The following is a 26,209-nucleotide window of genomic DNA, read 5'->3' as shown; positions in this document are numbered from 1 at the left end:
TAGAGAAAATACCCAAGGAGCTAAAGGGATCTGCAACCCTATAGGTGGAACAACATTATGAACTAACCAGTACCCTGGAGCTCTTGACTCTAGCTGCATATGTATCAAAAGATGGCCTAGTCAGCCATCACTGGAAAGAGAGGCCCATTGGACTTGCAAACTTCATATGCCCCAGTACAGGGGAACGCCAGGGCCAAAAAGTGGGAATGGGTGGGTAGGGGAGTGGGGGGGAAGGGTATAGGGGACTTTTGGGATAGCATTGGAAATGTAATTGAGGAAAATACGTAATAAAAAATATAAAAAAAAATAAGGCTTCTTCAAGATAATTAGAATGAAATGAACTCTTAACGATAACATCCTTCCCACAACCAAACTGGTAACTGTCGACACATGTACAGTTAAAAGCCCTATGGATATTCTGCAAAAAGACAAGTATCTGTAAGTAAAAATAAGGGCCCTTTCTCTCCAGAGCCTGACTGTGCTGGTACACAGACCTTATACTTCCAGTCAACAAAACTGTAAAGCAAGAAATTCTTATGGCAATAACTCTGTCAACAGTGCTTCTCTACGGTTGCCTGAGGAAATACAGCGGCTAAATAAAACAAGCTTTATCAATTACAATAACCCTCAATATTACATAAGTAAATCTGTTTTGTTTCAGTTGCTTTTCAATTTAGATATAATATACTTGGTATTCCTCCATACTGACCTCTGGGTCTCTATCAACCCATAAGGGAATTAGCCAGGCCAATCCTTGCTGAGTAGGGGCATGTTCTTCACTGTGACTACCCAAAGGCAAGAACCAAAGTGGCATCCACTCCTAGAATGAAAACCAAGAACACAGTACTTAAAGTAAATTTAGACAGCTTAAAAAAAAAAAACTCATTAAGTTTTTGAAGATCAAAAACTAAAATTTTTAGTAATTTTGGTCAAAACAATACAAGAGAAAATCTTGGCTTCCCTTAAAATTTTTTTTCAACACAGGCTTCTACTTAATGATTTCAACCAAAATAATTTTTTAAAATAAATTCAGACACATATAATGTCTGAGAAGTGTTGTAACTCAAAATAACTGTTGTCATAAAGATTTTATTTTTGTTTATGTTTGTGTGTGTGTGTGTACGTGTGTGTGCGATGTGTGTGTGTGTCATGTGTATACAGTTGCCTACAGATGTTAGACAAGAGCCTTGTATCCCCTGTCGATGGAGTTATAGGCAATTGCAAGTCAATCAATGTGTGTGGGTGCTAAGAACCACTCAGGCCTTCTGAAAGAACAGCAAACACTCTCTACCACTGAGCCATCTCTCCAGCACTCAACAACCAGTAAATAATTCTTATCGTCTTGTACCAAGTCAAAAATAACATTTTCATGTAGCAAGCTCATAGGTTTAAAACAGCACATTTTCTTTTCAATCAACGTTCAGATGATGGCAACTTGTCGTCTGAACTTGTCATCTATCTGTCAGTTTTTCTTACCGAGCCTGGTGACTGGACTATCATCTCATGGGATAAGTGAAGTAAGCAAAGACCTGTGCTCTTCGTAACGCCTTTCCCCATGAAGGACATAGCATTTCCTCCCCGTTCCACATAAAAGGAAGTAATAACCTAGAAAGCAAATAGAAGCAATTTTATAGTGGATTTCTTAAGGGCATATAATAGTAACTATCTTTCGCTTATCTTATCAAACATTAGCTGTATAAATTTAAAACAATCCTGTTAATTCATTTAATAGTGACTAAAGTGGTAAATTTTATCCTAGTTAAAAAAATGTTTTTAAATTTTTTCAACTTTGGAATTTGTTCAAACAATGTATATTTAGAATCTTCTTACAACTTTTTTTAATACTTAAAGTATGAATATAATATTGTTAAGTACTGTAGCTTTTTTTTTTTTTTTTTTTTGAGACAGGGTTTCTCTGTATAGCCCTGGCTGTCCTGGAACTCACTCTGTAGACCAGGCTGGCCTCGAACTCAGAAATCCGCTTGCCTCTGCCTCCCGAGTGCTGGGATTAAGGGCATGCGCTACCATGCCCAGCTTGCTGTAGCATTTTTAATCTAATTTTTAAAAATGTGAAGTTGAAAAATATACATAAAATTACTAGCTCTATAAAATGCATTGCCTACCAGGGTTATGCTAAACTGTGTTAAATGTAAACGGACACTGTATTTACTTCTGAGAGAGCTTGCATTGCTACTACTCATTTGAGTAAATGCTTATTATTTCAAAGGTGGTCTTTAGGTAATTTCTTTCTCACACACTGGAGAGGTTTGACACTTCTCCAACAGTAACAACACAGAAGCATTTCTCTTGTGAAGGGATACCCTTAACTAAGCAACTACATCAGAAGAGTCCTGATGCCTGATTTAGAAAACTCTTTCAATTATGTGGCAATATCCTTGAACCATTTCTGTATGAATAGTACATTGTTCCCAAGCAGGGGCTTGGTAACTAACTGTGAAGTGATTACAAAATAATCTTTATAGATTATTAACTTAAAATATAAAAATTCAGCAAGACAAACATTATTTTTAGTTATAATATTTCTTTTTAAAAAGATGCCATGTTTAGGCCCAATACCTCTGAATAAAATTTCTGTTGTGTGTCCAAACAAACAATACTACTTGGTTTTGGAACTAACACTACTGTAAGTGTTGGCATTGACTAAGGCCTCACTGCTGTCTTTCATAGTAAACCTCCACATGGGCTGCTTCAAATCATCTCCCTTGGGGTTCTTTTAGGGTTTCTTTTATTTGTTTCTTCAACTCATGAAGCAAAGGAAATTATATATAACAATTATTATATATATGTTTGTGTTTGGATATATAACATGTATATGTGTGTCTATAAATTATGATGTGATTATATATAAAGTTATAAATATAATTTTAATTAGATATATAATTGAATATATGTTTATATATAAGCACATATATATATACTTTTTAAAAATAACTTGCTGATATAAAACTAAGGGGCTTTGACCAAAAATAAAATGTTTTATAAATGGATAATTTAAAAATTATCTCTTAGAAAACAAGACTAGGCAGGAGTTAAAAACTGTGACCAACTATTTCATAGGCTCAACTAATTTTCCAAAATGTAGGCTTATATGATATTTTTCACAATTAAAAACTTAAGTTTTATGTGACTACACTAAAAATTAAAATCCTGAGTGATCAAATCCTTACCATTTTCTTCTTACCATCTTTGCAATAATATTATTTTTAGATCATAATACCTGGTAATAACTTTGGAATTATTTAACAGATCTCTGGAATTATAGATCATGTAGGTGATTTTAAATATCAATTTTTATCTACAATATCAATATATCAATATATCAATAAATATCAATGTTTATTTACATATCATAATTAGTTGTGTATAGCTGAAAATAATATACTACTGCAAAAAGCAAATATCAGATCTGCTGTATAGAAATAATAGGACTTGATGTTGGAAGAGCAGTTCTTTCAAAGAAGGGATCAGCTTCAGTTACAAGCATTAAGCAAATCAGTGTGAACAACAATATCTCTTGACATATCAACTCATTTAAACTTTACTTTCTCCTTAATATTTTAAGTTTGGACAGTATACACTAAAGAGACCTATTCCTTAATTAACTGAACAGAAAATCCTAGATTAAATGTAACTCAGCTATAATTTCTAACAAAAAGTGACTTTTTGACATTAACCACCTGTAATTGAATATAAAGACATACATTTTCCATTACTTTCAATGAAGCATTAAACAAACAACTATTTATTCCAAATCGGTACTTATTAATCAAAATTTTCATAACTATGGAATATTAGAAAATAGGTAATATTTTTGTCTATTCCTTGGTCAATACATTCTGCCAACATTTATTATTTCAAGATAACTAAACTTAGAATGAAGTTACTGCCTTCTGAATTTAGAATTAACTTATACTTTATTCATTATCATGAATACCTAATTTTAATTTCTAGAGTTTGAAGGACAGCTGTGATCAAAATCTTATGTAATCTTACAAATAAAAGTGTATCTGACAATTTCAAAATATAAACAGAAAAATATTTAGCTTCACTTTAAATTGTAGTTCCTCATGTATTGTAGATCTGAATATAATTTTTTTAAGAGATGCATGGTGGTGCTGAAGAGATGTCTCAGTGGTCAGGAAAGAGTGATACTCTTCCAGAATACCCAAATTAAATTCCCAGCACCCACATCAGGCAATTCCTGTAACTCAACTCTAGAGAATCTGTCACCTTCTCTGGACTCCTACACATATTAACATGCATACACACATACCAAAAGGGGGGAAACATTTAAGATATAAATAAGTAAAACAATTAATTTTTTAAAATAATAAAAATAAATAAATAAATTTGAGCAGATATGTATCATAAAAATTACTTTTTTTGTAAATCACACTATAGTTAATACTGTATACTAGGTGCCTGTAGGTTGAATTATATTTTAAATCCATTAGTGAAGTTAACTTTTAAACAACAATTATAACCAACTCTTTGGCTAATATACAAAAAAATCACATATTTCTGATTACAAACACCTGGTAGCATGGAGTAATTAATGAGTAAACTTACAGTATATCTTTCTTGGTATATATAATTAAGAAAAAGTATACTTTTTTGAAGAGGCTACAGCAAAATTTATACTGAATTTCATAATGCTTCTAAAAAATTTTGCACTTTTAAGACATTTTAAAAAACAGAACAAAGTTTTAGGAGTAAATGCAGATCAAAATCATTTGTTAAGCATGCAGATAAGCACCAGGAGTGGAAATGGTCCAAATGGATCATTATCATAAACTAATGATGAGACATGTACAACAAAGAAAATACAATGTATCTGAAAGATTATGTATTGAATAACAGTGACATCTTTAAGCTTCTATAGGTACATGTCACCTACAGACTAGCAAACAATACTTAGCACATAGCTGTGAGAAAGAAAAGGCTCATTAAAAGAAACAACTAAGATATAGACTCTGTGAAGAGATTGGCATCCATAAAAGACAGAAACTGCCAAATAGTCCTTGCTGGAAAGCTTTATTGAATGAGCAGTCAATAATAACAGAAAATGCAAAATGCAAAATAAAATAAAATAAATCAGAAGAAAAGGGACACAAAGTAGACAGGTGGAGAGGTGGGAAGAACTAGGGAGAGAGAAACCAGGATGAAAATAACTTGTATAATATCCTAAAGAATAAAAAAGATTGAAAGCATTTTATGCTTTCAAAATAAAATATATATAGCTATAAAAATAAGAAAAGAAAAATAGGCTTAGAAGTTCATAACAAACTTCCAATAGTGAACATACATGAGAATTAATCTGACAGTTCCATGAAGATGTTTTCAAATTGCAGAGCTATATCAGACAATTCTGCTTTGACTTCCATCAGCTAGGCATAATGCAAGACTGCTAGTACCCTATAGTAAAGTTGTTCTCTGAAAACTTTGTACAACCATATTTCAGTTCAACTAAATACATCATGTTGGAAATACTTTGAGCTGAATGATAAATGTAGAAGACAATTAAGGTCATGCTTCTAATCTACTAAGAGACAAAGGGGCTTACTTAAGAACATCCTGTCTAAAAGAAATGTAGGGACAAAGATGGAGCAGAGACTAAAGGAATGGTCAATCAATGACTGGCCCAATTTGAGAGCCGTTTCATGGGCAAGCACCAATCCCTGATACTATTAATGATACTCTATTATGCTTGCTGATAGGAGCCTAGCATAATTGTCTTCTGAGAGGCCCCATCCAGCAGCTGACAAAAAGAGATGCAAATCCCTGCAGCCAAACATTGGATGGAGGTCAGGGACTCTTAAGGAAGAGTTGGAGGATGGATTGAAGGCCCTGAAGAGGATACGGACTCTACCAGAAGACCAACAGAGTAACCTTGATCAATTAACCTTGATCCTTGGGGGCTCCCAGAGACAGAACCGCCAAACAAAAAGGAGCAAGCATGGGCTAGACTGAGGACCCCAGCACTTATGTAGCAGATGTGCAGCTCAGACTTCATATGATCCCCCAACAATTGGAGCTGGGGGGAGGGGGCAAGGACCTGTCCCTAAAGGTATGGCCTGACTGTGGAATACATTCCCCAATAGGGCAGCCTTGACTGGCACAGTGAAAGAAGGCAGGCCTAACCCTGCAGAGACTTGTATCATGGTTGGGGGATACCTATGGGGAGGCTTCCACCCTCTCAGAGGAGAAGGGGAGGGAGTGAGGGAGAGACTCTGGAAGGAAAAGACTGGGAGGGGAGGTTTGGGAGTGGGGCAGTGAATGTAAATAAATAAATAAGAGAAGAAAAGTAGATATTAGTGAAGTTTGTACCTAAAAACATTGGTAAAGCTGTACACTTTTTATAAATGCATTTTTCTATATAAGTAAAAGTTAATAGGGAAAAGCAGGACAGAGAATCAAAGATGAAGGTTGACTCCTTTGTAACAGTAACAAATATCAGCACTGGTGAGATGATGTAAAAAAAATAAAATAGAGAAAGGATAATTAATAGTAAGATAGTAGCAACTATAGATGCAGTAGACATTTTAGAGATGAAGAATTTTTAGATAATGATTTGAACTAAATTTTTAATTCTTGAAAAATATAACTTACTAAAACACAAAATAGTCTAATTATAGATCTACTAAAAACTCAATGCATTATAATATTCCCAAATAGAAGATTCCAGCATGAATGACTTCATGAACAAAATCTATTAATAAGTGAAGAATTAAAGACATTTGCTTAGAAACTGGAAACAGGTTAATGAGTACAGAGTCAATGAATAAACATTATTTCCACAAATCAACAAGAATGAGAAAAAAAATTATATATATATATATATATATATATATATATATAAAACATCTACATTTTCACCAAAAGGCAATAATTTCATAGCAACAGTATCAAAATTAGGTCTCTACCTAACAATATTTTTAAAAAATGCAATTCATTGTTGTAGTATGTAGATTACTATAAAAAATTAACCTCCACCTAAAAGCAACAAAAGAATAAATTTCCTATGGATATTGTTGAAACAAACAAATAATTCCATTTGTACATTTTTTAAAGTCAGAAAAAATTTTGTATGCAGACAGAAGATAGAATTATAAAACTACCAAAAATGAAAAAGAAAAGTATGTCAAGCCGGGCGTGGTGGCGCACGCCTTTGATCCCAGCACTCGGGAGGCAGAGGCAGGCGGATTTCTGAGTTCGAGGCCAGCCTGGTCTACAAAGTGAGTGCCAGGACAGCCAGGGCTACACAGAGAAACCCTGTCTCGAAAAAACCAAAAAAAAAAAAAAAAAAAGAAAAGTATGTCAAGCCATTTTACTGGCTGATTTTGTGTGTCAAGTTGACACAAGCTGGAGTTATCACAGAGAAAGGAGCCTCCCTTGAGGAAATGCCTCAGTGAGATCCAACTATAAGGCATTTTCTCAATTAGTTATCAAGGGAGGGAGGGCCCATCCCATTGTGGGTGGTGCCATCCCTGGGCTGGTAGTCTTGGGTTCTGTAAGAAAGCAAGGGAAGCAAGCCAGTAAAGAACATCCCTCCATGGCCTCTGCATCAGCTCCTGCTTCCTGACCTGCTTGAGTTCCAGTCCTGACTTCCTTGGTGATGAACAGCAATGTGGAAGTATAAGCTGAATAAACCCTCCTCCCCAACTTGCTTCTTGGTCATGATGTTTGTGCAGAAATAGAAACCCTGACTTAGACAGCCATCAAAATCCTTCAGGAATGTTATCAAGAGAAACATGATTGACAACATGCCAGAGTTGTCAGCTAGGTTCTATTTCAAGATTTGAGGGCAATCAAGTGGGTGTTTTATGTAATAACACACGGGGCTATTGTTTAATTTTGTGTAATTTCTGAATATGTGTTATATTCCATAATTTAAATTTGAACAGGGCTGGTGAGATGATTCAGCACATAAAGGTGCTTGCTACCATGCCTGATGAACATAGTTTAATCTTAGGACTCACATGCAATAAGGAGAGAAAAGACTGCTTGCTCTGAGTTGTCCTCTGGTAGTCACACCTGTGTCACAGCACAAACAACCCCATCCCTTCCTTTCCCAACACACAGAAAAGTAAAAATAAAATGTTAGCAGGCTAAATGAAATAAATGAAAAAAGTCACTTCCATAAAGAGACTTAGGATAAGTCTTAGTTTTTCTTCAAAATATGACTGCACATGTTTGTTTAAAAAATTAAAACACTGTAACATTATAAGTTATATGTATACTATATTAGAATCTACCTTAAATATAACAGTATTTGTTATTTGTTTTTGGCATTGAAATAAAAATGACCAATAAACAGTAGCTAAGTGTTAGAACTGTCATTCTCACTTACCTCCAGGAGACCGGACAAGTACTTCCCACAAATCTCAAGTGGCTTTGAAAGAGGAGAGTGTGCACTCCACCCAGGGAAGGCAGTGAGGTGAGCCATCCCTGCTAAGGTCCTCTCCAATGAAGGTAAGCCATAGAAATGGGGAGCATCTGTGACTCTGAGGCACTGGAGTAGCTTCAGAGACAGCTGTGTTTGGAAAACGTAAAACAGTTCCAAGCATTTCCTATTTGTGGAAAAAAGAGGAAAACCACAACAGTAAGTGTGCAGGTACTCTCTTAGCAGCTGAGGATGTTTTTAATGGTGCAAGTAGAAAGTATGAGTAGAAAAGATGATAGAAAATATTTCTTCTCAACATAAGATTTTTCAAGGGAAGCATAGAAAAATTATCAACAAAGGTAAGTCAAGAAAAAATAAGCAACAAGTCCATTGTTACATTGAAAATACATGAAAGTACATAGTAGCATTACCACCCTGTAATGAAGCAGAAAGCCGAAATTAAAAAGTACATGTTTCAAGTAACTTTAACTTGACTATTTTAATACTATACTTAAGTCACTATTATGAAAGTTTTCGTGTAATTAAAATTCACCTTTACCCCCCAAAAATCTAAACATATAAGCAAAACAGTCATAAAAGAAACATTTATTTTACTAAAGAAAAAATTTCTAAAATTAAATACCTAGACATGAATTCAGATATGTAATTCATAAATATCCTACATATCAAAATACTGAATAAAGCCAGAAATTTTTTATTACTGCTGGTTATAGGATTATAAACCAAAATGTGGATACTTCCATACTTCTTAAAAGGTAGAACAAAATACCCATGGAAGGAGTTACAGAGACAAAGTGTGGAGCAGACTGAAGGAATGACCATCCAGAGATTGCCCCACCTGGGGATCCATCCCATAAACAACCACTAAACCCAGACACTACTGCAGAAGCTAACAAGATTTTGCTGGCAGGAGCCTGATATAGCTGTCTCCTGAGAGGCTATGCCAGTGCCTGGCAAATACAGAAGTGGATGCTTAAAGTCATCCATTGGACAAAGCACAGGGTCCCCAATGAAGGAGCTAGAAAGTACCCAAGGAGCTGAAGGGGTTGCAGCCCCATAGGAGGAACAACAATATGAAGTAACCAGTACCCACAGAGCTCCTAGGACTTAACCACTAATCAAAGAAAACACATGGAGGGACGCCTGTCTGTAGCTGCATATGTAGCAGAGAATGGCCTAGTTGGTCATCAATAGAAGAAGAGGCCCTTGGTCCTGTGAAAGTTCTATGTCCCAGTATAGGGGAATGCCAGGGCCCAGAAGTGGGAGTGGGTGGGTTGTGGAGCAGGGGGAGTGTCTTAGTCAGAGTATCTATTCCTGCACAAACATCATGACCAAGAAGCAGTTGGGGAGGAAAGGGTTTATTCGGCTTACACTTCCACATTGCTGTTGATCACCAAAGGAAGTCAGAACTGGAACTCAAGCAGGTCAGGAAGCAGGAGCTGATGCAGAGGCCATGGAGGGATGTTCTTTACTGGCTTGCTTCTACTGGCTTGCTTAGCCTGCTCTCTTATAGAACCCAAGACTACCAGCCCAGAGATGGCACCACCCACAAGGGGACCTCCCCACTTGATCACTAATTGAGAAAATGCCTTACAGCTGGATCTCGTAGAGGCATTTCCCAACTGAAGCTCCTTTCTCTGTGATAACTCCAGCCTGTGTCAAGTTTACACAAAACTAGCCAGTACACATCTCATCCCTCTCAGAATGTTGTGATAATGTGGTATGCCAAGTACACTCCCAGGAGGAATTGAGAATTGGAGGAGGGGTATAAGTATGACCAACATACAGTGTATGAATTCTTGAAGAATTAAAAACTTTGACTTTCCCAGATTGCTAGTGGAAAATTTTTTAAAGTGTTTCTTCTGTTGAGAATTCTCTTTTTAGTTCCATGTTTCATGTTTAAATTGGATTCTCTATCTCCTTGATGTTTACTTTTATGATTTCATTATATCCTAGACATTAACCTTTTTGTCAGAGGCATAGCAGGTAAAGAATTTTTTCCCATTCTGTAGTGTGCCCTTTACCCCAACCTTGATGTTCTTTGTTGTACAAAACCTTTTCAGTTTCATGATATCCCTTTTACTCATTGCGAGTCTAAATGCCTACACTATAAAAGTCTTGTTGAAAAAGTTCCTTTCTTTTGCCACTTAGTATATTCCATACTTTATCAGACTTGGTTATAAGTCTATGATGGGGTCCTTGATCTATTTTTAGTTGAGTTTTGCATAGAGGAAGAAATGAAGCTCTACTTTCAATCTTCTACATGTAGATATCAGTTTGATCAGTAACATTTGCTAAAGATGCTGTTTTTTCTTCAATGTGTAATCAGGTAGCTAGAGGTGTGTGTGGATTTATATATAGGTCTTCAATGCTCAGTGACTCTTTTTGTATCATTTTTATGCTTGCATTGCTGGGTTTCCTACTTAATCATTAGCAATCAGAAATATCAATTCTCCACAAAACCCCAAAGGATTAGGTTTCGAGAGCTTTGTAAATAGCTGAACATGAAGGGTGAAACACCCAGAGAAGGCATAAAAACTACATATCTCACTCCTCCAGCCTTCCTTGAATACCCTCCATCCATAAGATTTGTCATAACATTTTAATAAACCAGCAAATCTAAATACATCGAAAAATTCTATGAGCTATTTATGTGAACTAAGTAATCCCTAGAGAAGATGGCTGATATTCTAGGTAATAACTGTGTGGCAGAACACAGGCAGCATAACTTGAACCTGCCAATGAGCATCAAAAGGTGAAAATAAGGATATTCTTAAGACTGTCTTCAAGCTGTGAAACAGATAGAATTTCTGGGTATTGTGTCATATTAAATTGAATTAGACAAACTCAACTGTTACAGAACTATTTGTTTCTTGATAAGGAGAAAAGCCACATCAAAAGTTCTCTGTGTTGACCATAGTGTGAAATAAGTTCTCTGTGTTGACCATAGTATGAGAACAGAGGAAAATGTTTTATTTGTTCTCCAACACATATACATCCATGTTTATAGTGTATTAAAGAATATATTAAAAAAATGACAACCAGGCTCTACTAGAAACACAAACAGATTGAATCTACCTGATGAATAGTTTTTAACCTCTTAATTTAAAGAACTAGGAAGCCAACCTTTAAAAATTGAAGAAAAGTATGCTTTATATAAACATACACAAATAGGAAACAAGAAAAATGGTACCTGTCAGAGACTGTCATGAAAACCAGTAACAAGGAATTGAGAAGACTGATCAGTTCTTTCTGGAGTTGCTGTCTGACAGCAGTCCGGACGTCATCTGTTTCTTCTCCTGCGTGTGAATCTGTCAGAACCAGCAGGTCTAATAGTGGACTTGGATTCTAAAAACATAAGCATTTTTAAAGTATACTTATTCTCTCATATGAGTTGCTTCCTATAAAAGTTTTTTGTTGTTGTGTTATTATCTAACTAGTAAAACTGCTAGCCCTGGGCTTTAAGTGTATTCATAAAGACATTCTAAATTCAACACAGTCTTTATATTATGTTGACAAGAACAAAGTGTATCCATTACAAAGAACTGAAGGAAACGGAGCTACAACAAGAAATCTCGAAGGGAAGCACATTCAGCTCCATACTCTTGCCATTGTCTCTGTAACTAAAATATAAACAGAATTTAATCGTGCATTTCACACTAAACTGACACTAAGGGAGAGACCCACTACTCAACACTTCCTTACTCTGATTACCATTTTTCTTTACTCCATGTTTTGGTATCTGACTGTTCCTTGTGCATAAGGACTTACATCCAATACTATGGATGTATGTATGGCTACTCAATGATTTATGGTTTCCCTGAGCTGAAATAAAGAATGCGTACATGTCTGATTATGACTCATATAAAAACTGTAAGCCATGAAATTACTAAGACAATACATTGTTATAGTTTTAAACCTTTTGATATATTGCTATATTGCCCTTACCCTGCCTCCCCTAAAAGTACTGATGTATATGACTAAGTAGGATATAAAAGTCTAAAAGTATATAAGTCAAAGTTGAGGGTTATTACTGCTGTAATATTTGGCAATATGATAGATTAAGAAGTGAATCATTCTTCTACTTTGTAAAATATGTCCTGTTTACCAACTAAAAAACTGTACCTGAAGGTATTTGAAAGGATTATTTCTAACAATACTAAGAGTAGAAAGCAGTATAAGGTGTTAGCAAGCACTGCAAGACATACATTAATCATCTTGGTGTCAGAGACTATGCTAAAGAGGAAAATGACAAGATTCAATTTAACTTTCTGAGTAACTACAAGATCTCTGTTTTCACATCTGTCTTACAGAGAGGATATCAAAATCGAAACAGGGTAAATCCCACATGTGCAGAGCAAGAGGCATGATCCTTCAAACCTAATTAGCACTCCATTATTAGCACTGTGTCACATCACTAGTGCATGTAATAGCAGAGAAAGTAATCAAATCGAAATGTAGCTACTGCTCTTATAAAATCCTTCATGTAAAAGAATTCAACTTAAAAAAAAAGCCTACATTGTACCTAGTGAAAAAACTGAAGACAATCATCAAATCATTCATATTATAGAGTATGCTGAGAATATGTTAATCAGACATGGAAGTCTAAAAACAATTATTAGTGGAAACTTTGGGAAAGAACTGAAGAGGGCTGTCATGGTTTTAATTTATATTACTAGGCTTTATAGCTAAGCAGTACTTTTGTCAAGCTTTTTATTTATATTGAGCAAAAAAATACACCTGGGACGATTAAAATTATCTAAAATACAGCTACAAATTCATTTTTCTCCCATGAATAAAAGAATCAGGACATACACTTATGTTATTTTTTTAAAAAAAAATCAATATAGTTTCAATAGCATCAATAGCCCAAAGGGTAAGACAGTTATATGCCAACTGACTACCATACGTAGTGATAGGATGAACAAACTATACACACTAAGATTCTCAAATGTCTGTACTTCACAATCAGGAAACAAGTAAAAATTAATGTATACAAGTAAAATACAGAACTGATAGACAAGTAAAAAATTAAACAGAAACCACTCAATGCTGTACGGCTACTAGGTATTTATCTAAAAGTAAGATTTGCCCAAAGACTCTCAATCCTACTGCTGAGACTTTTCTCCCTTTGCATCTTCAGTGCACATGTTGACATTCAGATCTAGTGAATTGTAACTAAAGCACAAGACAAGCACAAGAGGGAGTGGGTAGGATGGCTGTGCTAATGTGTCCTGATCACAAATATTCAATCTCTCACAACTCAAACTTCTGTCTTTTCATATTGGTATTCAATCTTCATTTGAAACTACTGGAGCCTTCATTCTGTCACTGCTGGCCTCAAAAAAGCCAAATATTTGTACAGTGATGGCTCACTTTCTTTGTTCACCACAGTCATCACGTCTGTGATTGCAGGCTGTGCAATGCTTCCAGGAAACTATGGCACCAGGGCATGTTACAGGAAAGTCAACAACAACAAAAAAGTAGTTCTGACTAGCCTCCTCAAAAGAAAGAAAAATGTGATTTTTCAAAGTAAATTCCTTCCCAAACCAAAAATTTGAATTCTTTTAATATACTTACATGCCTAAGAAGTAATTCCAGAATCCAGTTTAAAAGTTCTATTGACGGGTTTTTTCTTTGTTCCTTTATTAACTTATTCAAAAAATGTATGATATCTATTAGCAGTTTCTCGTCTTCAGTGCAAGCAGGAAGTACTTGTAAAAACCTTTATTTTTGAAAAAGACAGTAATCATGGTTCCTAGCTCTTCAAAATGCAAACATCATCACTGTTCACTACTATGTACAGTCAACACAAGCACACTATTTTCTAAGATAAGAGTCTAGATGCTGTGAGATGCACAGATGAAGGGCACAGGGCATTTGTCTCCCATAACCCCAGCATAGTGGAGAATATATGTGATGGTGAAAGAGAATGAAGTGACAACTAAGTCACCAAGAGAAAAATGCAAAAAATCTATACTTGCCTACCATGTACAAAGCTTTAGGTTTACCCAAAATAAAACAAGTAACTTCAGAAAAAATGCTAAAGGGGATGCCAGAGCCAAAAACATTCCCTCTACCTGTGTATTTTCAAGGTGGCAGTATCAGGCTTCACTAATATGAATTGTGACTTTAAATCCAAGTCTGACAAATTAAGAAAATCAGGGTGCAAAAATAAGGGAGGGGAGGGGGAAGTGGGAAGGGAGAAGGGAAGGACACCCAATCTTTGCAAAGAAGTTACTCGATTTTGTAACAGGCTGAAAGAGGCTCAGGAAGAATCACTTAAGTTCAGAATTATAGGAGCCAAAGCAACTAAGATTTTTAAACAAACTGGTGAAAAAAAGCTAAAAGTTATTAGACAAGGAAATTTCTGTAGGGGCAGGGGATCCTGGAAAATCATTTTTTAAAGGCAATTGGGAAGAGAAATGAGATTCAACATTGGAAATGTTTTATATAAAATACCCACAGGAGCTTTATCAAATTGTTGCTGGAGTAGCAGTAACAGGAACTGGGTCACACATCATTCACTACCCACTGGCCTTTTGGCAGTTTTAAAAACATTTCTAAAACCTCAATACCTTCATTTTTAAAATGAGAAAATTCAGACAAAGATATGGTTCAACAGTTTTCTGGCTCCTAAACCAAAATTTGCAGTTGCAGTTATTCAAGTCCTTTCTACAGCGCAGCATTGTATTTATATATAACTTATGCATATCCTCTCACAATCATTAAATTGCCACATTACTTTGACACCCAACTCAATGTAAATATCACCATATAGTTGTTATACTGTATTGTTTAGGAAACAATGACATAAAAAACATCTTTTCATCACGGGTGCTTCTTTGCAGGGAATTAATAATATATATGTATATATTTGCACTATGAGTGCAGGCGCCCAAGGAGGATTGATGAGGGAATGGAATCTCCAGAAACTGAAATTATAGGCAATTTTGAGCCACTCAATGTGGGTGCTTGGAAATAAGGATGGTTATTTTCATGAGAAGCAAGTCTCTTACCCACTGAACCATCTGACCAGCCAATTTTGTTTTTATTACTTTCAATCTATAGTTGGTTTAATGCATTGATGTAGCAGGTGCATACCTATGGAACACACATACACAATTCTGTCCTTGTATGTGGAAAATGTCATCTTAAAAAATGTGACTCACATAGTTTCTACTACTATTCAGTTTGAATTGCCCTGGAGGCTTCCATTGATACAAACTTATTAGAGAGCCTGTGCTTCAATGGGCTATAGCATGCAAATATAGTTTTAATGTGCAATAGAAAACCTAATACACACAATTACATCAAGATATATTAATGGTTTTGTTTTTTGGTTTGTTTTGTATTTGGTTTTGGTTTTTTGGTTTTTCGAGACAGGGTTTCTCTGTGTAGCCCTGGATGTCCTGGAATTCACTCTGTAGACCAGGCTGGCCTCGAACTCAGATATCCGCCTACCTCTGCCTCCCAAGTGCTGGGATTAAAGGCATGCCACCACTGCCCAGCATATTAATGGCTTTTGCTCTTTAATTTTTTTGAAATAGAATATATCAAGATAATATAAACTGCAAAATTTGCACATGCTTTAGTTGGCATGTATAAAGGAGTAGTCTGATAAAACAGAGTACTAATGTGCTGTGTTTGCTGATTTACATAGTATAATATCCTCACTGTGGCCTATTTCTAGCTACAATTTACTAGGGAGCTGTGGAAAATTATATCATTCGCACATGATACAACAGTGTTTCCATAAAAGATCCAATATAAATAACCACAAGAGCAGAGACAATAGTAAAATGTAAAGCAATTTAAAAGTGACAATTTTCATGTTTGCTGCTATTATTTTTCATGTAATTTAATTCATAAATTAACAATATATAAAATTATACCACATAATAATTTTATGGAATTAATTGGAAAAATGCATAAATCATGACAGCACCATCTCACAAGCTGGTTCAGCATAGCACTGGAGAGGCTTAGTTTTACTACAACTCTTAACAATGAACTAAAGAATTTCAAATTTACAAACTCATATGACCTAACATTTTGAAAATTATATGCTGTGCTTATTCAGAAAGTTATACATTTACACTACTCAGGGAAAATAAAATGAAAAATTGCTTGCAAGGAAAGCTTCTCAGTCTTGTTTCAAATGGAGCCATCTGCTACCAGTTCAACATCTGAAATTTACAAGATAGAATCTTTCCAATAACTATCAAAAGACAGCCACATGGCCATTAACTTCATGAAATTTGAACAGAAAGAAAACTGAAATCATTTATTTGAGAAGAAAACAGGCAAACGAAAACAGCCAGTAGCAGGTGTACCAAATCTATGTGTCAATCTACTATGGCTCCATTCATTTAAAATATGGGCAGGAATAAACATTCAGTATGCTTCAGCCATGTTGTATCCTTATTATAAAAAAGTTTCTTCAGACATGCTAGAACTGAGGTCAAGTTTTTCTTTTGTTATTATTTTTCACAGATAGCAGACTATCCTGAAGTTTAGTTTTACTTTCTGTATAAAGCATTTCTCTCATGATAGCAACTGTACAAATATACACTCTTCTCTACAAAGGTTTGAAGATGATCCTAAACAAATTCAAATCAGGTCACTCAAACTGGCGACCTTAAGTTTATACTCACCTGTTCAGCACAGTGTGCCAGGCCAAGGATTTTAAAGTAACCCCACATGGACCAATATCATCCTTCAAAGACAGTTTGTCATTCAAAAGATAAAAACTCATCCTGGTAATAGCAGCCCTCACATCCCTGTGGCCTCCAGCCTGAACGATGGACTGAAGGCAGTCCTTCAACCCACTATCCGTGTATGTGATCTTCAGTGCAAGGATATCTTCTGTGGACAGCTGCAGTGTATCTAAAAATCTAGGCATAAAAACAAAATGATAAACCCATACTTATTTCTATCAATAAGCCTCTTAGAAATTCTGTTTGGCTTCATATGCTTTTCGATAAGGGTTAACTTACAGTTAAAGAATACTAACATATAAATCTATCAACAGCATAGTTTTACATTAGCATTCCAACTGTAGTACCAACTTTCCCTTCTTATCAATGACACACTAAAATATTATTACTCATGGGAGCCAATTAGCACATCTAGAAGTAAGAATATTCTTGGGGACACATTGAGCTTTACTCTTTCCAAGTGATTTACAACTATTAACTGAATAAACACTATACAGTTTCTAAGACAGCATAGAATACAACTTTTTTCTAGCTTAAATTGCTTTATATAATTCTTAGTAAGCACAGATCTAAAACAAAAGTGAAGATGCAATCTTAAATTAGAATCAGTTGATAATATCAAGTTAAAAAAGCTTTTAATCTAAAGAACTTCTGAAGTCCAATCAATTCCATGTAATTCACCTGTGATTTTATCTTAATGTAACTACTTACTCCTGAATTTTAGCTTCAGAGGTCATTTGTTTCAATAGATTATCACTCCCATGATACCATGCCAGGTTCCAAGCTATTCTCAGCATATCTGACACCGGCTTCAGGGTCAAACATTCAGTAGGTAATGGCAAAACTATTGAGTAAGGACTCACAGCATGGTGGCCAGTCACATGAACTGGTAGATGATACCTAAAGAAAATGAATTTAAATAGCCACAAATTTTAAATTAGTAAATAGAACACAAATAATGAACCAGAAGTGTGAGCTATTTTTGTGACTTCTCTACTTAACAATGTTAAATTTATCACATTTTATGTAATATTTTAATTATTCTGTCACTCTCCTCCACATTCCAAAATACTGTACTACTCTTTCCTATGAATTGCTACATTCACTACATGAGGGTTGTAGCAGGAGATAGCCAATGTTCTCTGAAACCAGGAACATGATTATAGTATATTTAGCATTAAAGGTTGTTAGCTAAAATAAGAATGTTGACTTTTTTTGACAAATGTTTGAAACCACTCAAGGGAGCTACAGAATTACCTATAATCAAAGTTACTAAGTGACTGCACTCCATGCACTGTTTTCCTTTAACAGTGTGATCAATAAACTCAAGACTCCACAAGTATTTCTAGATACAAGGAGAAACTCAATAGTGATGTCTCTTAAATGAACCCAAGATAATTTAACAGTGGTGATTAGCAAGACAGTCCCAGCTCATATGCTACATATTAAGTATAATTTTAATAATGTAACATATTCCAACAGGCTGGGACTAGTTCAGTGATCAAATTCTTAACCAGGATTAAGGAAGCCAGAGCTCATTAAGGAAAAAAACAAATAAACAAATAAACTAAAACCACAAATCTCTAATTTACATATTAATGACCAATGTTTTTCCATTAATTTATTTGTTTACTCACCTTACATCCCAATGGAAGAACTACCCTCTCCTCCCAGATCCCCTCTCACATGGCTCCTCCCCCTATATCCCTTACTCTTCATTAATAACTAATGATATACAAGTAATTATAGCATTTAGTTTATAAGAACACATTTTCTTTTTTACTTTCTATACACCAATGGAGAGATAATGCTATAATTTCATATCCAAATCATATTATAATTTAATATGTAAAGCTACCTTTAACAGCTTTTAATATTTTAATAGCAATTTAAACATTCTAATAGCAATTTTCCACTGATAACTACCAAGTTGGGGGTGGCGAGCAATCTCATTGGTTAAGAGCACTTGCCAATCTTGCAGAATTGGTAGATTCTAAGCTAGGTTTCCAACACCTACATCAGGCAGATCACAATAGCCTATAGCTACATACCTAGGAAATCTGATGCCTTTTGCTGGCATGCATTCTCACATGCACACGCTCTCGCTCCCTCGTGCGCGCGTGCACACACACACACACACACAAACACAAATAAGTTTGTTTTTTTAAGACAAAAAACTGTTTTCTTTTTAAACCAATAGCTACTGCTGGCCTAGAGGAGCTTTGACTATACTGTGCCAGAAAGCAACCAATCACTGATTCATGAGGCCATGTCAAAAAAGACACAAGAGCATTAAAGAATAAAGATAATGGATGATATTCTTTATTTTAACAAGTGAACCACCCAAGCTGGGTGGGGTGGGTTGGCACATTCCTCTTTGTCTCAGCACTTAGGAACTGAGTCAAGAGGATCATGAGTGTAAGGCCAGTCAGGACTCTGTCAAACAAATGAACAAACAAAAGGATAAAAAAGGAGAGGGATGTTATTAGTAAACATAAAAAGAAACAACAAGCCTAAGGAAATCATTTTACAGAAAGTATCATCAAAGGATGCAAAACTCTTAGGAAAAAACCATTACTCTATAGGACAGTAACAGACCTAAATGCAACCTTTCACAGGAGAAAAAGCACCCCTCACACTGAAAACCAGCATCACTACCTCAAGTTAAATAATCATGATTGGCATCAAGGATCTTATAGAGTAGATAATAATGGAAAATGTAACAATGATAACAATGAAGAAAGGAGGAATGGAGAGAAGCTCTATAAAAATCATTCAAATAATTTCTACTAACTGCTATGAATAAAAAGCAATGTTGATCAGAATAATTTTCTATAAAAACTATTTGAAGAGGGACAAGGAGAGGAGCAAAATTTAGAATGTACATAAATTTTAAAAAATGCACTTTGTAGATAATCTTCAAAAGCCAGCAAAAATAAGCTATGCTAACAGAAATGAAAGCAGTATCACATTTTGGAGTAGTAAAAAGTAATGAAGAAGTATGTAAGGAGTTTCTGACCCAGAAGTAACCGCCATTATCTTTATCTGCATAGGATTTCCTAGTGTTTACTGAGGAAGAAATTCAATGGTTGTGTAAAATTTCATGTATATCATATAAAGAAAGATGACATACATTTTCAAGTTCTATATGGACACAAAATCAAATTCAACACATGGTCTTGATTATATCCTTTATTTTTTAAGTAGTGAAAAGTTATTTATAAAACTTATTTTCCAATGGTTGAAAATATAGATTATATGTAGAGAAAGGAACACATGTGAGCAATGACTCAAGGCTGAAAGGACACTGACATAAAGCTTTCCTGTAAATTTAAGCTTTCCTGTAAATTAATTTGTAGGAAATTGACGTGAAAGGTGATTAGAGGGAGCTGTACTCATGGACCCTTCAAAGAATCCCACTGAGGAAATTCTGGAAGTCCTGCCAATGAAGAGACTTGAAACAATTATAGACAGCGACTTCCCCTTCATGGAACAACAGTTTATTAGTCATATAAATTAGACAAATTCTTTACCTTCTAAAGACTGAAACTGGCAAACTGAAGACTGATGACAAAGAAGGCTCATCAAAAAGAGTATCAGACCTATAAAAAGAAGGCAAAATGAAAACTGAGTAGGCTAAAGTTCTGTGAAGTACAGCTCACTCCATTCTTAAACAGTGCATTTGAGATTATAACTTAAGTAAAACATTCTATATAGTCAAGTGCTTGCTGCCACCTGAATTGAAAGTAAATTGTATTTTTGTTTGTAGTTTCATATAATAAGCACTCATTAACAAAGTGAACTCAAACAAAACAAAACAAAACAAAACAAAAATTAAGTGAACTCTATGACCTCTCCTACTGATGCTTCTTAAGGTCACAGTAATCAGATACTATCATTCTAAACGTTTTCTACTCTTTTAAATAATAATTTTTAAAGCACACAAAGATGAAAATATGCACTAAAAACAAATCCAAGACAAAAATCACTAAAATAATTTTTTTTTAATTTTGTATTTAGTTATGCTCAAAAAAGTAACTCAGGGTGACTTTTTGAACCCATGGGTTTTTTGTTGTTGTTTTGTTTTTTGGTTTTGGTTTTGCTTTTTCAAGACAGGGTTTCTCTACATCGTCCTGGCTGTCCTGGAACTCACTCTGTAGATCAGGCTGACCTCGAACTCAGAAATCTGCCTGCCTCTGCCTCCCAAGTGCTGGAATTAAAGGCATGCGCCACCACTGCCTGGCTTGAACCCATGGGTTTTTAAGTATCCCTTAGTTAAACAGAAGAGCATAACACATGTGTATGGCATGGAAAGAACTCAGTGCGCTGCTGTAGGAGTGCACCACACCTTAAATAATTCAGGGTAAAAACACACTAATAAAAATCCTTATATCTCACCATGTATCCATTCTTGATACTTCATCGAACAATAGAAGACAAAACAATGCCCCGACTTCAGCCACCACAGTACAATCTTCATGAAATATCAAGGAAACTGAGGGGAAAAGGGAATGCAATTTCATAAAATATTCAGCTTTAAAATGTCTTAACTTGAATAAAAAAGAAATATAGCAATAACCCAGAAAAACTGATATGTATATATATCTAAAACACGGTCATTCAAGCTACCAAATGTGTGAGAATTACCAGGAAGGAATATAAAACAGTTCTGCAGTCTATATAGGTAATGTGCATCTCTAAAACACTCCCAGAAAATGCTGACAGTACAGCCCAGAGCCACAGATCCAGACTTGTCCACTAAACACTGTCCAGCTGCAGGTCATCTCAGTAAGGAGATCCAGGTCAAGGGATGCTTTGTCAAGTTACGTAATTCTAGCAGAAGTTTTCTCACTAGAGAGCCTTTATAATTTTGGATCTTAACAGCAAACATGGTCCTAGAACTTAGACTTAATGCTAAAAGGTTGTGCTTCTGCTCTGTTATTCTGTCTTTTCTCATGAGGAGAAGATGTGGGTAAAAACATCATCTAAGTTAGCGGGTAATCACAGTAGCTCCACCACATACTAGTTCATAAGGCTAGTCCTTTAACTCATCTACTTCTGCACACTTTTCATTGTTTGAAACTAAGAAATCCTAAACAAATTGGAATAGTAGATGTACCATCACACAGGCCTAATACAAATACAGAACATACACATTTATAGAAGCACAAATAAGAAATCTGTATTATAAAACTATATTTTTCCAAATTGTACAAAAAGATAAGTTGTAATTAGCATGATTAAAAATACAATCTTAAAAGTAAGGAAATAAGAATCATATAAAAATGAACTACTGCTAAAATGACATTTCCCCTCAGTAGAGACAGAATGGTTTAGAGTATATAAATAGTAAAAATTTTCTGAAATACAACTGGCTATGGTATGGAGTTAAAATGTATTTGGATCCTTACCTTAAATTTTATCTCCATTAAAATATTTAAGCTTATTGGAGTCTTTAAATATAATACAATTTCATTTCTTGTTATATTTTTAAGTAGTTTAAAAACCAGTGATGTGGCACAAGGATTCTTTATATATACTTAGTTTTCATTTCTCCCCCATCCACTCTTTACCCCACACCCCTGTGCGATATCTGCTTAAACCTTTAGCTCTCACCCCACTCCAAGCCAGTTCCCTAACCCCCTCTTTTATCTTTTACACAGGTAGCAAAACTTCACTCATATTTTAGTTTGGTTATCTTCTCCTCAACAGCCTCATTTTCCGATCCTCATTATTCTACAACCTATCTGAACTATTATTTTTATCTAGAAGAAGATTTTTAAATGAGACACCCCCAGCCATAGCAGATCTGAGAAGAAACTGGCCCAACGAACTTAACCACATTCCAGAGTAAAGGAAGCAGTTCTAATGACAGTGCCCGCATAAGATAGATGATTTCTGATAATATAAAATCCCCATAGGAGGAACAACAATATGAACTAACCAGTACCCTCAGAGCTCCCTAGGGCTAAACCACTAATCAAAGAAAACTCATGGTGAGACTCATGGCTCTAGCTGCATATATGTATCAGAGGATGGCCTAGTCAATCATCAATGGGAGGTGAGACCCTTGGTCTTGTGAAGGTTCTATGACCCAGTATAGGGGAATGCCAGGGCCAGGAAGCAGGAGTGGGTGGGTTGGGGAGCAGGGTGAGGGGGGAGGGGATAGGGGATTTTTGGAGAGGAAAATAGGAAAGGGGATAACATTTGAAATGTAAATAAAGAGAATATTTAATAAAAAATATCTTTAAAAAATTTGAAACAATATCCAGTAATATGGCAAATAGAAGCTGTAAAACGACAATAAAGTATTCTTCTTTAGGAATAGTTTAAAAAAAAAAACAGAGATGATGAAACCTATAGAGTTTTATCTTGTATAGCTCTATACTATACTGTCTGGAATTTTGCAATGGGGTTATGTAATTTGTCATCGTTTAAAGAAAGAAACAGATAAAAAGTTTGGAGTTCTTCTCCCTCTCTAATGGCAAAATGAATACTTCCTTGTAGGGGATGTGGGAGTGAACCTGATAGAGGAAGAAGTGGGATGGAGAACAAAGCAATACAGGCTCCTGTCACTCCTCCAGGTCAGAACCCTGATCTGATATAAATGGTACCTGACCTAAGATGGCTCCCAGCACACTGGTGAATCAGAACAAAGCAGCGGAGGTCAGGGAGATGGCTGCTTCCCCTCTTCAAGGAATGGGAATCTCCCCAGGTGACTGACCCCTCCCCTATAGAGTGGGCAAGTGAATCACACTAAGCTGAAAAAACTGTATATAAGTTTATTGTACTGACAATGAAGTTAGATCTGCACCCTGATGCTGATCTCGGCCTAACCCTAACCCTAACCCTAACCCTAACCCTGAGTATAAATCCCAGGAATCTTCATGCTCTCTGCCTCCATTCCCCCTCCCCCACCCCACTCCATCCCTGATCCTATTCTGTCCCCACACTATTTAACTTAGCTTCTATTCCTGTAATACAGTATAAGATTCTGTCATAGCAAGTTTTTAATTCAAAACAGATTTTTGCAAGATTATTTAATCATTAAAGCCTGTCAATCAATTTCCCATGCTAGGACAGAATAATCTCTAAAATACAAGTTCCCATTAAACGATTTCATATAGCTTCTCTCTGCTCTTCAGCTTACCAGATCTTACATGAGCTGCCCTCCTTACAACATCCTTTCATTTCCCCTCATTTAAGCTCCTTCAAATTCCACTGTTCCTAACGAGCTAACATGTGGAACATTATCTTCCATTATCAGTCAGTCATGTCTGTCTGAACTCCCATGCAGCTTAGATACCATGTTTCCTAGAGCATCATCTAATACTTCCCTAACACTAATACATTCAGCGTTTCCTCTGGTACCTCTGGAATCCCATTTCAGGTGTTATGATGCTGTATTTTTAATTATTTATCAACGTCTTTGACTCTCTGACAGTCCATTTGCCATGCTTATAACTCTAATAAAAAGGCCTACCACTGTACCTAGAACATAATATGTGCTTCATAAATGCTTACAGAGGAATAAAATTTCATGGCAGAGTAGCTGGTTAAAAAATGAAAATTTCCCTATATATACATGACAAAGAACAATTGTTGCTAAAAATACCAAAAGGATATAGCTTGTGTTGCCATGGAAAGTACTTTTGAAAGCTAGGGGTGTGGCTCACTGGTGCAGCACTTGTCTAGTGCACACAAAACTTCTGCTTAATTCTAAACACCATCCCTCACATGCAAAAGTGCTTTAGTATCTGCTAGATACTCATAAGTGCAGTATTTGAATAATTTTTAAAAATGGGCAAATGGGAGACTAAATGAAATTAAAAGAGGTTAATAAGATAATTATTAGCATGAATAAAAAATTGGAAGCTAGATACCGTGGAACACACCTATAATGCTAGCATTCAGAAGACAGAGACAGGCTGATCAATTCAAGTTCAAGACTACCTTATAGTAAGTTCTAGCCAAGAACGGCTACACAGATACCCTGTCTGAAAAAAAAAAATTTTAAAAAAAAAGCAATAAATGAAAAATGGATAAATGTTTTACAAGAGAAAAGATGAAATCAGCAGTCTATACTTGCTATTCTTTCAGGTGATCCCTACATAAAGATCTACTACAAAATCTCATCATCCACTATTAATTTTATGAACTTAACATGAAGAGTTTTGTTTTTGTTTTTAACCTGGTTTGGACTTTCACAAATGTTTTTAAACTGTGTCCTACTCATTTTGTAAGCAGATTACCACTGAGGGGAAAATGCTAAAATAAAATTATTTGATATTATATATTCTAATATAAATCTCATTTATCTCACCAATGCCTAACCGGTCACAAAATAAAAATATTTGACCAAAATGCCTCTTTAGAATAATTAAAAGCAATGAGGAGGTGAAGATATAGGAAACACAGTGCTTGTAGATCACTGTGCTGCTGGCCAGCCTTGGGTGGGAACCTGACTTGACTGGGCAGAACCAAAGCAGCCTCTGCTGGATCTGGGGCGGCAGCACAGACAGAATCTAAGGGACTTGTGCCCTCTGCTTGCCTGCGGTCAGATTCCTTTGCATAATACACTCATTCTATGTTCTGTTCCTTTAGAAAACCCTGCCTCATACAAAAATACCAAAATCTGTATTAAAAGCAAATGATAAGAAAGAGGATAAATCATTATTTTTCTATCTAAATATCATTAAAATCCAATCAAACCTGGATTTATTTTTTTAAAAGCACATACTTAAAATGGTTCTTAAAATTATGTACATAAACAGATGCTCAGAGTAAGTCACTCAGTGTGATAGAGTTGAGTCTCCAATCTCAATCCCAGTCTGATCTCACAGGCAAATGCCAAACAAAGGTGCAAGTGAAAACAAAGATAGGACAGAGATACTAAGGAAAAGGAAGAAAAAGCAGTTGGCCTTGCTCTTCATAGACAATGCTTGCCATATAAGTAGTAAACTACATATTAACAAGTAGGTGCAGAAACCAATCCAAGCTCACTCAGCATTTCTCAGCTGCTGCCTACTTAGGCAACAACAGTAGAAGGGGTATTTCCACACAT

General features: G+C 35.4%; 1 protein-coding gene across 1 annotated transcript in view; it reads right to left on the bottom strand.

Moving 5' to 3' along the window:
- The window catches only part of Rttn (rotatin), a 149,999-nt gene that overhangs the window by 67,709 nt on the left and 56,081 nt on the right, over positions 1–26,209 (bottom strand). Inside the window, exons 22-30 of the mRNA XM_021150514.1 lie at positions 21,544–21,640; positions 20,679–20,747; positions 17,857–18,045; positions 17,083–17,322; positions 14,006–14,150; positions 11,619–11,773; positions 8,372–8,591; positions 1,477–1,605; positions 710–820 (exon numbers count right to left, since the gene is read on the bottom strand). Coding sequence (XP_021006173.1) covers positions 710–820; positions 1,477–1,605; positions 8,372–8,591; positions 11,619–11,773; positions 14,006–14,150; positions 17,083–17,322; positions 17,857–18,045; positions 20,679–20,747; positions 21,544–21,640 — 1,355 coding nt within the window. The remainder of the gene's footprint in view (positions 1–709; positions 821–1,476; positions 1,606–8,371; positions 8,592–11,618; positions 11,774–14,005; positions 14,151–17,082; positions 17,323–17,856; positions 18,046–20,678; positions 20,748–21,543; positions 21,641–26,209) is intronic.

Source organism: Mus caroli, chromosome 18, assembly GCF_900094665.2.
Source record: "Mus caroli chromosome 18, CAROLI_EIJ_v1.1, whole genome shotgun sequence".
NCBI lineage: Eukaryota > Metazoa > Chordata > Mammalia > Rodentia > Muridae > Mus > Mus caroli.
This window is presented reverse-complemented; position numbering and strand designations above follow the sequence as displayed.